General features: G+C 38.2%; 1 protein-coding gene across 4 annotated transcripts in view; it reads left to right on the top strand.

Annotated features, from left to right (window-relative positions):
- Positions 1-12077, top strand: part of RALGPS2 (Ral GEF with PH domain and SH3 binding motif 2) — a 108486-nt gene extending 96409 nt beyond the window's left edge. For all 4 annotated transcript variants that reach the window (XM_062497866.1, XM_062497865.1, XM_062497863.1 and 1 more), the window contains 4 exons: positions 695-787; positions 7244-7349; positions 8561-8652; positions 10443-12077. In XM_062497866.1, the coding sequence (XP_062353850.1) occupies positions 695-787; positions 7244-7349; positions 8561-8652; positions 10443-10472 (321 nt within the window). In that variant the 3' untranslated portion in view covers positions 10473-12077. The remainder of the gene's footprint in view (positions 1-694; positions 788-7243; positions 7350-8560; positions 8653-10442) is intronic.
- The last annotated feature ends 739 nt before the right edge of the window (positions 12078-12816 follow it).

The following is a 12816-nucleotide window of genomic DNA, read 5'->3' as shown; positions in this document are numbered from 1 at the left end:
TTCAAGTGTCTGAGATCTCCTCTGCCTTGCTGATTAAGATTTAGGGTCATTGCCAGAGTTTCCATTCTTCTGTTTGGTGCATTTATTCCATTTGTAAGGCTGTACACATAATCTAGGAAGTAGAAGAGGATTGTGCATAAAATTTTCTGCAATTACTTTTGACTTTAAAATTGATAGACTCATATTTTGTCTTCCTTAACAGTAGGTAAGTCCCAGCAATCTATCAATAGATGATAACCCTTAGCATTTATATTGCAAATACTTGATGATAAATTATAAACCAAAATACATATTCAAGACAATGGGGGATACCTTATGGCAGCACCTAAGATGGAAAAGGAAAGGGATAGGTGTACTCTGACTCCACCAAGTGTCCTGTAGGGATTGCAGGAAGTATAGAGCAAGATGCAGAACATTTTTCCCAAATTAAAGAAGAAAGGCACATGTTCTTTCTGCTTTCTGCTGTCTGGAGTTTTCATGCATTCATAGGCCTGCATGAATAACAAACAGCAGCTTTGGAAACATGACTGATGCTTGGCTGGACAGTCAGTGCTCTTATGTTCTTGCAGGATGGTGCCTCCTCTTTCATAGCTCAATGTTATGAAGCATTTCACTTATCCATTGCACTTTTGGGTTTGTTTTTGTGTTTGGTTGCTTTTGTTTGTTTGTTTGTTTGTTTGTTTTCTCTCTACAGGTAGCATCTTGGACGAAGTACTGGGTAGCACTGTGTGGAACCCAACTCTTCTACTATGCTGCAAAATCCCTGAAGGCTACAGAGAGAAAACATGTATGTAAACCAGGCATGTTCCAGTATCACCTGCCAAAACTAAAATGTGATTTTCTGATGTAAACACTGAGAGTAGTTCAGGCCTTGCCTGATTTCTAATCAGCACTGTCCTGTCTCCCAGTCAGTCAGTCAGTCATCTCATATGGATATACCCCAGGGAAATATAATTTACATTTATATGCTGCACCAAAAACATCTGCTTTGCATCTGCCACATGTGTCTAACTTTGCTGGTCTTTTAGGAAAGAAACTGTGTCATTGGTCTGTCCATTTTCAAAGGCACAAGTTCTGTCTTTGGATGATTTGAGTCTCGCAGCAGTTTGTCACAGTTTGAAATTCAGACTAGCACTGATGAGAAAAAATTGAGGAGTCACAAGATAAAACAATTAAACATGTACAAATTTCATCTATTGTGGTAAAATTAGACCATTTGATTTTTCTGTATAATCATGTAATCCATTAACTGGAGTGGAGTACCAAACGCTTCATCTGCTCAGCAGAGAGATGTGTTCTCATATGATGCTGAGGTTCCTTTTATTTGCTGCAACTTGATCTGGAAGAAACTAAAAATGCTTTATGTGGGGAAGGAACAAGAGAATTTTCTGTAGCTGTCCCACAGATGTTAAGATGTGCATTGTTCCTGCTCAATGTCCCTGGTTAATTATAATGATTCTCTTAAGAAACTGGATAAAATCTGAGATACTTGAATCTGAGTTCATTCACTACTCCAAATCATTACTTGATTGCCTTGGCAGGTGTTTCAGGTTAATTTGTGACAGCTGTCACTGTAGAGCATTTGCTTTGCATAGAGTTTATGGAATTTTGCAAACTTAGTTGTGCTTTTGGAATCCTTGTAAAGGGGACTTTCTCTTTGGTACAAAATACTGTTTTCTTATCTTAATGTTTTTATGTGCAGAGGGTAGAGACTTTGAAGATTAACATTTCTGGTTCAGAGGCTTCTGGATATTTGAAGTTGCTGTGTAGAAAGTTTGTGTATAAAGTTCTCTTAATCTAAGAGATTATTTCCCACTTTGGTTAGAAGATCATTAGGAAACTGTATTCTAATACTCAATAATTACTTCCATAACTATTTATGTGGTTTCTTGGCCATCCACCCCTACTAGCTTTGCTGAGGTAAAATTGAAACTGATCCTGGTTCATCTGTCTAGCCCAGGCTGAAGGTTTGTTAGCCAATCCTTCTGACTTCTGGGTCTCTTGGGAGAAGTGTGTGTGTTTGGATGCATTTGTTTCTGGCTTCAGTGAAAACCTCAGGGAAGGATTCCACCTCATTAAAAAGGAAAGAGCAGACTTGTAAGCTATTATGAGTAGAAATGCAAAGTATTGGAAAAAAAAAAGAAGGAACCTGGAGAGAATTTGTGCTGGCATTATGTCACTCGCAGCTAGTTGCCTGTTTTTCTGGAAATATTGAGAAATGGAAAAGAAATTTTTGTGGTAATGTCAGACTTTGTGTTCCTGTAGCTGCTGTGATTCCTTCCTTTGGCTTTGTGCCAAAATTGTATTTTGTTTTCTTTCAGAAATAGAATATGTATTTGTAAGTCTCCCTGGTTCACTGTTCTTCACAAATTCATGGAGGACTTTACCAGACTCGTATTTATTCATTCAGAAGCTTTTTTACCCTACTGTATGAGCGTTTTAAAACAATCTAAATAGCATGCAGGTTTAGAGAACATGAAAAAATTGCTTAGCAAGGAATTATATTGATTGGAAAATAAGTACATTGAATTCACATTGTTTAGACATTTCTTTCAGAATAACAATTTCAATAATTTAAATGGTTTTGCCTTTTGTTTTTTTTTTTTTTTTTTCAAAAGTAAATGAAGGACAAAGGTAAACAGTGTAGTACCTGATCCTTCTGAGTCTCTGTTCCTGCACAAGCCTTTCCTTTGCCTGGAAATGCAATCACATCCATTTACAATTCTCTTTCAGAGATTATTTTCTAAACCTCTTGAATTGACTTCTGATATTCCCCAAGTCACTGATACGTTGTGACACCTACAAAATCTAAACTGCTTGTGAATGGAGGCTTAAGAAGCCAAAATCTGTCTGGCATGCTTGTGTACTTGTGTTTCTTTGTCCAAGGATGTTCCAGTAAACCAAAAGGGAAGTTTGCAGAGAGAGGTGAGGAGGTGTTGGAGTCCAGGGTGCTTGCAGGATTTCTCATTAGAAGCCTAGCAGCCTCATAGCTTGCAGATACTGAGAGGAGTTTGAACAAGGCAGTTCTTAGGAAAAGGAGGAAGAGGAGTGGTAGTTAAAAGCAATGACTGTTGGAGAACATTAGTTTCTTTGAACTGTCCAGCACAACCTTAGATTTGGCTGTACACAGCTCATGTCTTCCTTTCAGCTTTTTAGGGCAGCAGACAGGCTCTGTTCTGTTTGTGGATGCCAAGCCTATCATGGAGCTGAACCTCTGATTAGGTTTTCCAGGTGCAGTCAAGGTTAATATATTGTAATAACTATTTACTACAGTTTGGGTTGTCTTTTATTTAATCAAATAGTTTGCACTGAGTAGTCAGAGTAAACCTCTGCTTCAGAGGTTGTTATAACACAGAGCGTGACCTTTATGTTGAAATTAGGGTGGGAAACCTTGTAACTGCTGTTGAGGTTGAGGGATTGGTTGAGGGATTCTAGTTTATTAAATAGGCTAATAATAGGTGTTCAGTAACTTGTTCTGCCTGTGTTGTGCTTTGGTTCTGGAGTCTGTGGAGATGACTTGTCAAGGGTCATGCTTCAGTTCACGTTTGGTTGCATTTTCAGGAAAAGTTAATCAGGAGAGAATGAACTGCAGATGGTCAATCATCCCTAGATAGCTAGAGCATGAGTAAATGCTCCAAATACTGTCCAGTGATATTCCCAAGAGGTTAACTCTGCAAAATGAAGAGATCCAAGGCTAGATTTAGGCTTTGGGGTTTTTTACTTCCTAGATAAAAAGGGTGATGCCATCTACTTTGAAGCAGGTTTCTTTTTCAGAGATTGATATATTGGAGATTTACCTCAGCAAAATATTCCAAGCATCTTCTGGAGCCATTTAAACATCTGTCTTTTCTGCTTCCTTTCTCAAGCCCTCTGTGACATGGAAAGGAACGCTGGCAACAAAAGAGTCAATCTGCTATATAAAGTTTCCTGGCTGGAGCTCTCATGGTAAATGTGTCTTGATTACAGGCATGCTTTTGACCATTCTGCTGCTGCAATTGCTCCAGGCAGCTTGGAATGCACCGACACTCAAAGCTCTTCCAGGCTTATAATAGCCAGCCTCTTTGGAAAATTAGCTCATAAAAATCCCAGAGTAATTTCAGCAAAAGGGGCAAGAAATCCCCTCCCTTTTAGACACAGACAAGCCAGCTCTTCTGCCTGTGGTCAAAGGCCAAGGAGTGCATCAAGTATTGTGTGCTGCATCTCTTAAGAGTAACAGCATAAAATTGGCATTGAGTTCAGTGAACAGGTTTCAGTTATTACTACAGTAATGGAGAATTGTCTATAAATGAGCATGTGAACTTGAGAGCCCAGCGATGTAGCACAGCACAATCTGAGAGGAATGTGTGGACAATGGTTTTACCTAGTATGCTGAAATGGAACTCACAGAGAAGCCTCTGTGAAAAACTGTAGCACTTGTGCAGATTTAGAAAAGGGCAACAGTAAGAATAGCCACTTGAGCTCAGACTTAAAATAAGCACCCTGAAAAATGTGAATACACCTGTGAAATAATCACTGTTTATAGTGATTGGTCTGAAAGCTTTGCCAATTTCTGTGACAACATAGCATGCATGAGAGATTTTTACATATTTGTAGGTATGGAAAGCAACAGAGACTTTCTATGCTTCATGCTTGAGCACAAACCCTGGTTAGTTTAAGCCTTCCATTGCATGCTATAATCAAAATTAGATCAATTTATTTGCAGTGTAAAAAACTTGGATACTTGTGGCTCAGGCACTTTCACTGAAACACCCTGATGAAGAATGCTGTCATTCTGGTAAGGATGTTTGACCCCAAGAAAATTATTTGAATCTTAGAAAGTTGTTGAATCTCAACAGGAGATGTGGAAGAGGAGATTTATAGGTGCCAAAATGTTGGAATGAAAAGTCTGTTCACAGATCAGTTCAGAGTTTTTGATTCAGAGATTTACATATAGAAGCCTTTGAACTCAGAAAAAGAACAGCAAAAATCAACTGTGTGAACCTAGTGCCAGAGCTGTGCAGTTTTCCATGTGTATAATAAGAGTCATTCCAGTGGCCTATATTACAAAAAGCAAATAGGAACCAGGAACATTAAATTACAATGAAGCTTTCATTCCCTTCATGTTAACAAAGCTGACTTGCTGTTAGCAAGGCTCTGTGCATCAGCAGAGAATGAGCTGCCCTCGGGGACTGTGTAAATATGGAATACAAATCCAGCTGAGCACAGGGGTGGAAAGCTGACATGTGTTTCAAGCGATGACGGATTGATGCTGGCAGGAAACACTTTCCTTGTGTGGAGCTTTTCATTTTATGGAGAAGCACCATGATTAACTGATGCTTTTGAATGAAAAGGCAAGAAGCTCTAGCAGTTTGGATTTCATGGCAGTGTCACATATTGGATACCTGTAGGGATATACAACTAAGGTAGGAAAGCCCAATGTGTTGCTTCCATGAAATTCTAGAAATAAGTGTTGTTCAACAGGTATATTTTGATCTCTGATCCATTAAAACTGCTTTGTGACTCAAATTTCCATCTCTGTGAAAAGGACGTATAAATGCTTTAGGACTACTTGGAAGTTTACATTTTGCAGGTCCCATTTAAGTGTTAAGTTGTGTCATACTTTTTGAGTTAGTGTTTTCAGTAAGTATAACAAATCCCTTATATACACTTCCCTTTTATTTAAAGAACTCATGAGCAAGATCCTTAACTTCATTACCTTTCCTTGTCTTTATTACTTTTTTCATATAAAATGCCTTTATTTTCACTACAGACTGACATTGCTTACTGCCTCCTCAAAGAAATTTCAGTTTCTGTTTGAGAAGGAGTTACAGCCCTCACTGTAATGAAATGTTATCTGATAGAGTTTATCATTTGCCTCCTCCTCTTTTGAGGCTTTACATCTCTCTACCTCTGTGAGTTACTTAACTTTAGTGTGTATAGACAAAGAGCCTGAACTCTTAAATTATTTTGAACTTGGTTTGAATGCTTTTTCTGTCAGCTAATGGATTCTAACATTTGTTCATTCTAAGTCCTAATGGATTTTAAATTAGGATTTAAAACGTAGCCAGTTGTTCAAGTCCCCAGACAGATAAACATACCTGGACAATGGCTTCAAACTGACAAAAGATGGGGTTAGATGGGATATTAGGGAGAAATTTCCTCCCTGTGAGAGTGGTAAAGCCCTGGCATGGGGTGCCCAGACAAGCTTTGGCTGCCCCAGCCCTGGAAGTGTTCAAGGCCAGGTTGGATGAAGCTTGGAGCACCCTGGTCTAATGGTAGGTGTCCCTGCCTGTGGCAGAAGGATTGAATGAGATGATCTTTAATGTCCCAAAGATGTCCAACATCTTTAATGTCCCAAAGATGTCCAAAGATGATCTTCAATGTCCAACCCAAAATATTCTGTGATTTTGTGATGATTTCTGTGACCTTCTAGGTCTTCAGGCCAGGGAGAAAGGAAGGTTATGATTTGAAAATAAGTTGGATTGAATGGGTGAGTAGAGCCTGGAACTGAGAAAAGCTTGAGAAGAAGAAAATAATACTGTGATCAGGTGAATAAAAAACAGTGAGGTCAAGGAGCTGTCAGGAGAGGGAGTGGTATAGCAAAGACAAGTGTTGTGCTTAGGCCTAGGTTACCTATCAGTCTGTGAATGAAACCTGAAACAGGAAAACACCATCATTTTGAAGATGTTGTTGATAAATGAGCATGACTGCCCATTTCTGGGCACTTGTTTATTGAATTTACATCCTCACTTGATCCATTTATTTCATCAGGTCATCATATTTAATTACACAGTTGTGTTATCTTGTCCCCAAGACTCACATTATGTGTAATTACAATGTACTATAATAATTACTGTATGCTAACTGTGAATAGCACAGGCAAGTTCAATTCTTCTGTTTGTGAACAGTGGAGGGAATAGTTTTGCATTTATTAGTACACTTTTGAACTATACTGTACATTCAAAGGTGCACTAATGTGGTGAGAAATGACAATGGAATCATGCAGTGCAGATTAGATGTCTAACAAGCGTTTGCAGATTGTGATATTCCTTTTAATTTGTTTTTAATATCATTCATTGTCTTAAGTTCTGTTTTCTCTAATTTCATACAGCCTTTGTTAATTGTCTTAATCTTGTGAAGTTCTCTCTTCATTTGAAGTTACCCAGTCTTTAACAGTGTCTCTGAGAGGAGCTGCCCTGCTGGGTACTTGTTTTGTGTAGATCTCTTGTTTTAATTCCGTTTTCATCTCTGGCTGTATTTCCAGTTCAAATCCACACCGAGTAAGAGCGTCTCAGTGGTGGGCTGGATGGTGATGATGGCAGATGACCCTGAGCATCCAGATCTCTTCTTATTGACTGATTCTGAGAAGGGTAAGCAGTGCACTGATTCCCAGAATAAACATTTTCTTTGCTGAGGTCATTTGTTAGCAACTAAATGAACAAGTGACAGGTGACATCCTTCCAGTTTCAGCTGCTCTGCAACATGTCCTCTTTGCTTTTAGAATGGTATGGGTACAATAACCCATGGAGAATCCTTAGAGTCTTCATTGGCTTGTAAGAATTCTCCAAACCCTTAACAACCCCAGATGTGGTTTTAACTGGAAGTGTTCATCTGTATTCTTTTAAGCTGTATTTAGAACACTTTGAGGTATTTTCACATGTGTGAAAATGTAAGTAACAATTAAAAAAAAAAAAAGAAAAGGGATTTAGCTAACACTAGGTGCTTCAGCAGTCCCTTTTCTCCAAATGAAAACCAAAACCCAAACCATCTGTTCAAATGCAGTGCCATTACCAGGAAAAACCCCTCAGAGATTTTGACTGTTATGTGGAGAAGCCTGCGGATTGCCATTACTCCCAACACAGTGCCTGCTTTCAGCTGAAACACTGAAGAAAATGTTACTTTTCCATTGGACTTCAAATTGTGCAAAAGAACATTTAGAAGTTCTGATAAAGGAGCTTAAAATTATGTATTGCTTTGTCTGCATGGAGTATTAATCAGTTTAATTTCCAAACATCTCTCCTAGCACCACTGATATGAGGTATAAATTGTGAGTGCTTGTCAGCTTAAACTCTGCAACAGCAATCTGAAATATTTTTGTAACACTCGACCTTCCTAAACCCAAACAAACACTGTGTAACTCCAGCCACTGAAAATACTGGTCTGAAATGTATCAATACATTTGGGAGTGATTTTCAGATATTTTCAAATGTAGGTTTCCAGGGTGCATTTCAGTGGTATCTTACACTTCATTAAAAAAATCACGATACTACAAACACCTTGAAGTAATGGCAGTGAACAAAACCACTTTTGTTTTGAGGGATGTTTTTATACTTTCCTAGTTGACACAGGCATTAGTTGAAATCTAGAATGTTTGAAAGGAAGAGAGGCAAGCTGAAACTTCTCTTCAATAGGTCAAGCAATTGCAGCTATTCCAGACAAAGTGTAAAGTTTTATGGACCATCTACTAGTAAATCTTCTTGTAATATTTCAATTTAGAGGTACTTGAATATGGGTAGGATTTAAGTGTTTTAAAAGGAGCATTGTTTATGTTTCTTCATCATTTTTTTTTTCTGCTTCTTAGGAAATTCATATAAATTTCAAGCTGGAAACAGAATGAATGCCATGCTCTGGTTTAAACACCTGAGTGCTGCCTGCCAAAGCAACAGACAACAGGTGAGAGCAAGACAGTGAGAAGGAATGAGCTTTTAAGAGCTCTGAACTGATGCATCTTCGAGCTGACCAAGCTGTCACTGAGGGCTCTGTGTGTTCCCTGAGCAGCCACTCCACCTGTTTCACATGATGGATTTGCCTTGGCTTTTCTGTTTGGCCCTTTGCAAACAAGTCCTCAGAGCTTCTGGGTTAATGAAGAAAGATTTGGGGCTACCTTGAGACTAATTTAAAGCAATTGGGGAAATGCAAGGAATGCTCTAAAATATTTGTCTGAGTGGCAGTATTTTTGTCTTGCCCATTTGAAAAAGGCTATTGCACAATTATATAAAAAGCTGTGAACTACAGCATTCAAAATCAATTCCAGACAGCTCTCCTAAAGTGCCTTTTTTCAGGTCATGGACATACATATTTTCTGCTGTGTATGTATTTTGTATTCCTAAAATGTATAGAAAGTAGTCTAGCACTTGGCACATTTTCCAGTCTTTGAAAGCAAAAGTAGCATTTTTCAGGAATCCGAAAGGAAGAGAAGACTACTCCAACCCCTATTAAATGGTGTTCTTGTATAAATTTTTATTGACCTTTTTCATCAGCAAAATCCTTTTTAAGTTGTTTTATCTCCCTGAACTCTTCTTTCTCTTTACACATTTGTTTATGGAGTTCCCAGAGCAGAAATCCTACTGAATTTCACAGGGAAACAAAAAGGCTTTTCCAGATCCTTCTGTGCTTTCTTGTTCAATTCTGCCTCAGAGGGATCTTAAGAAGTTAGGAGGGTTGCAGAAGCTCCTCTGAAGGTATTTGAGACACTGCAAAGGAGATAAATTGTGTTCCTGGCTGGAGAAATTTGGGGTAGTAGCTAATAGTGACAAAGAGTTTGCAAGTAAGTGGTGAGAAAACATCCTCTGAAGACAGATCTGGTCCAGGAAGGGTTGGCAATACTGTTTATTGCTGTTAACAGTATAACTGCCTTAGAATAGTTGGATGTTTAAATCTGTTTTCAATGGAATATGAACACCTAGTCTGTTTAATAGTAATAGCTGAATAATAGTAAGAACTATTTTAATAGATACTATTTGTGATTCTAATGGTGCAGCTTCAGCCCAGTTGAGCATTCTTGCTTCTATGGGTAAATGGTAAATGCAAAGCAAGAAATGCTTGATTCATGCTGACCAAACTGACTATTGACATTCATCAGGAATGTGGTGGCTCTTTAATAACCTGACTAAACAAGAGATGTTGCTGTCTTAGACAGGTTCCTGATGGAGAGAAAATGGGGATACAAGCCAATGTATTGCAAACATTAGCTCTGGTCTTCATGAGAGGGAGTGATATCTGCAATAGGCATTCAGGTTTTCTATGGGAAAAGCCCAAACAAGTGTTTATGCATCATTATTTAAAATTAGTCTTAAAAAGTCCAAGGAGCCTACATCAATCACTGATCTGTGGGCCAAGAATTTTCTAGCTTTGGCTCAGGTGAGAGGGTTCTCCTTGTCTAGCAGAGCTGAGATTTATCGTGTTAAGGTTGTTTTCCTGACAGCTTAAATCTTAAATGTCATCAAAATTAGGAAGCTCTATGGCCATATAAGAAAATTGCAAAACTCATAGCAGTTTAATATTTTTATTATACCTGGGGTTTCTACAGCTCTAAGTATACAGCTGGATAATTGTTGCAGTCCTCCCCTTTTTTGAAGACAGAATGATGCGCATTTCATCAAGGTGTCTAGTCTGTGAAATAGTTGAATGCAGTTACTACTACCTGAAGTAAATTCTTCTATCATTTGTATTTTTGTTTTCAGGTTCCTGCCAACTTGATGACCTTTGAATAGCAGGCAAATTCAAAACAATAAAAAAGGACAATTTGTACCACCTTATAATTGAGAACAAGGTCCTGATGAAAAACGTGCCAGCTGTATCCTGTGCCAGAACAGAACTTATCAACTCAGTCTCTGAACTCTGGAGCCCTGAACAAAACGACTAATGGCTGGGGAAGTGGAGTGCCCCAAATTAAAAATGGAGTTGCAACATGAATTGCCATGGACCATGCTTCATTATGTTCTCAGAACTGACCTGTGGAAACCACTGCCTTAAAGAGTGAAAGGAAAAACAACATGAAACACCAAATAGTGTGTGTGAAACTTCTGGCGGTGCTGTGCTTGAGTTAAATAGATTGTAGCTAGTTTTGAGTTTCTTTTAACTTTATACTAATTTTGAAAATAACTCACCTTTTTAGGCATTCTTAAGTAAACAGGTAAACTGGTATTTAAGAGTTGTATCAAAAGCTGTGTATGATCCAGGGAAAAGGTACTACATGTTCTGGAGATGTTGTTTAGGCTATACCAGGAGTCCTGGAGGGGAGCTTGTCCCAGGAGCATGTAGCCTGGAGCAGCATTATTTCTCTCAGACCTGTAAGAAATGTAACACAACTGCAAGTTGAGAGAAGCACTGAGCTTGCAAACCTTGGTCCTGTATGGGAGCCAGGCTCCAACAGTGGCACAGAGGCTGAGCCAAAAATCAGTTTGGTACATTTTGACCTAATTCCTGGTTAAAAACACGTGTTTTGGGCAGTCGGGGAAGGGTGTGTGTACGAGACAAAACTGAAAGCACTGTTGGGTCAGAACTGAGTGGTTTTGTCCTATTTGTTTCTATGCCTGTGACTCTCCTACACAGAAAAGCTGAATGACAAAACACCAACACCCAGGTACAGCTCACTGAGATGTTAGACTTTGGGTGTCTGCTAATTATCAGTTAGGGACCACTGTTAGTGTGTGGTGTTTCATAATATCACTTCAGATGGACATTTTAAAAAGATAGAGGCACAATTTCAAGCTTTCATGTTCTCATTTGGCAATAATTGATTTTAGTATCTGTCTTAGTCAAAGTAGTTGACGTTGTGTGGTGTTGATAACATGGCCTAAAGCAGACATTACATACAGATGCTCTTTTGATCTTCAGGCAATTAACTGATTTATTAGGAGGTAGGATAATCTAAGGAGAGAAAAGGTGTGGGGCCATCAAAATTCCATCTTTGACAGGAATCATTCTTGGTCACTGAAATTACTCACAGAGAAAAACTTAATGGTTGTAAAAAGGGAGCTGTTCTTTATTGTGTGTGTTTGATGCTTAAGACTTTGATTCTTGCTTTATTGGGGTTTCCTTGACATCACCTAGTTTTCTGGATGATTTTCATTTCCTGGATGGTCTTTTAATCTTCAAAAACATGATCTTTGTAAATCAAGGAAACATTGTCCAAAATATGATATTGGAACTTTGAAGTCTGTGAAAAACTAGTAACTGTTCCATTAACATTGTGGTTTAGTGACCATAAATATGCTTGCAGATTCCACCATGAATTCTCCTTTTTAAACAGATACAAGCTACCTACCAGTCTGTTTCAGAGTTATCTGACTATCAAATAAAGGTTTCTACTAGTAGTTGTTTTTTTTTGAAAATGTATAGTTTGTTTATTGCATCTGAGTAGAAGCCTATAAATTCACATTTGAGGTTTGGTTTTTTTCCAGAGTCAAATTAATTGTGTAATTGAAATTATTAATTTTTGATTTCTGGCTGGCAAAAAGAAGGCTAGTCCAGTCCCATAATAAACAAAACACAAAAACCTCAACCACTTGGTGATGTAAAGGGTAATAGGGTGGTTTATGTTTCTAAGAATTGTTCTGAATTGGTTCTTGGTAGAAAGAAAACAGTAGAATGATGCTTCTGTTGAAAGTACACCACAAGGACTATGAGAATTTGACTCCCCTTGCAGTTCTTTTGTTGCTGTTTTTTATATAGGGAATGAATAGTCTGTTCTGAAGTGATGAATTTTGGGAAGGGTTACTTGTGCTGAATCCCTCTGCAATTCAAACATCTCCCAATTTTTCCCATGTTGGGTGTATAGTAAAGACAGCATCCTCACAGACAGCAGTGTTACTTAGTAGACTTTGCACAACTTGAGTTTGTTTTTTTTCTGTTTTAAAACTTACTTCATGTGTGTTTCTTCTCAATAACTAAGTGGTTGTTTGGATTTTTTTAACAATTCGTGCCCTTTTTTTAAGCATTGTGGATAGCAACCTGTGGATTTTGAATTTTTAAATAAGCTATTCTAGATTCATTGCAGTATAACTCTGTCTGTTCTTTTGTTAATGAAAGGAAATGTGCAACTGGGAGCCACAG

The sequence above is a fragment of the Cinclus cinclus genome, chromosome 8, assembly GCF_963662255.1.
Source record: "Cinclus cinclus chromosome 8, bCinCin1.1, whole genome shotgun sequence".
In the NCBI taxonomy this organism is placed as follows: Eukaryota; Metazoa; Chordata; class Aves; order Passeriformes; family Cinclidae; genus Cinclus; species Cinclus cinclus.
Note: the sequence above shows the minus strand (reverse complement) of the source record. Positions and strands in the feature narration are given on the sequence as shown.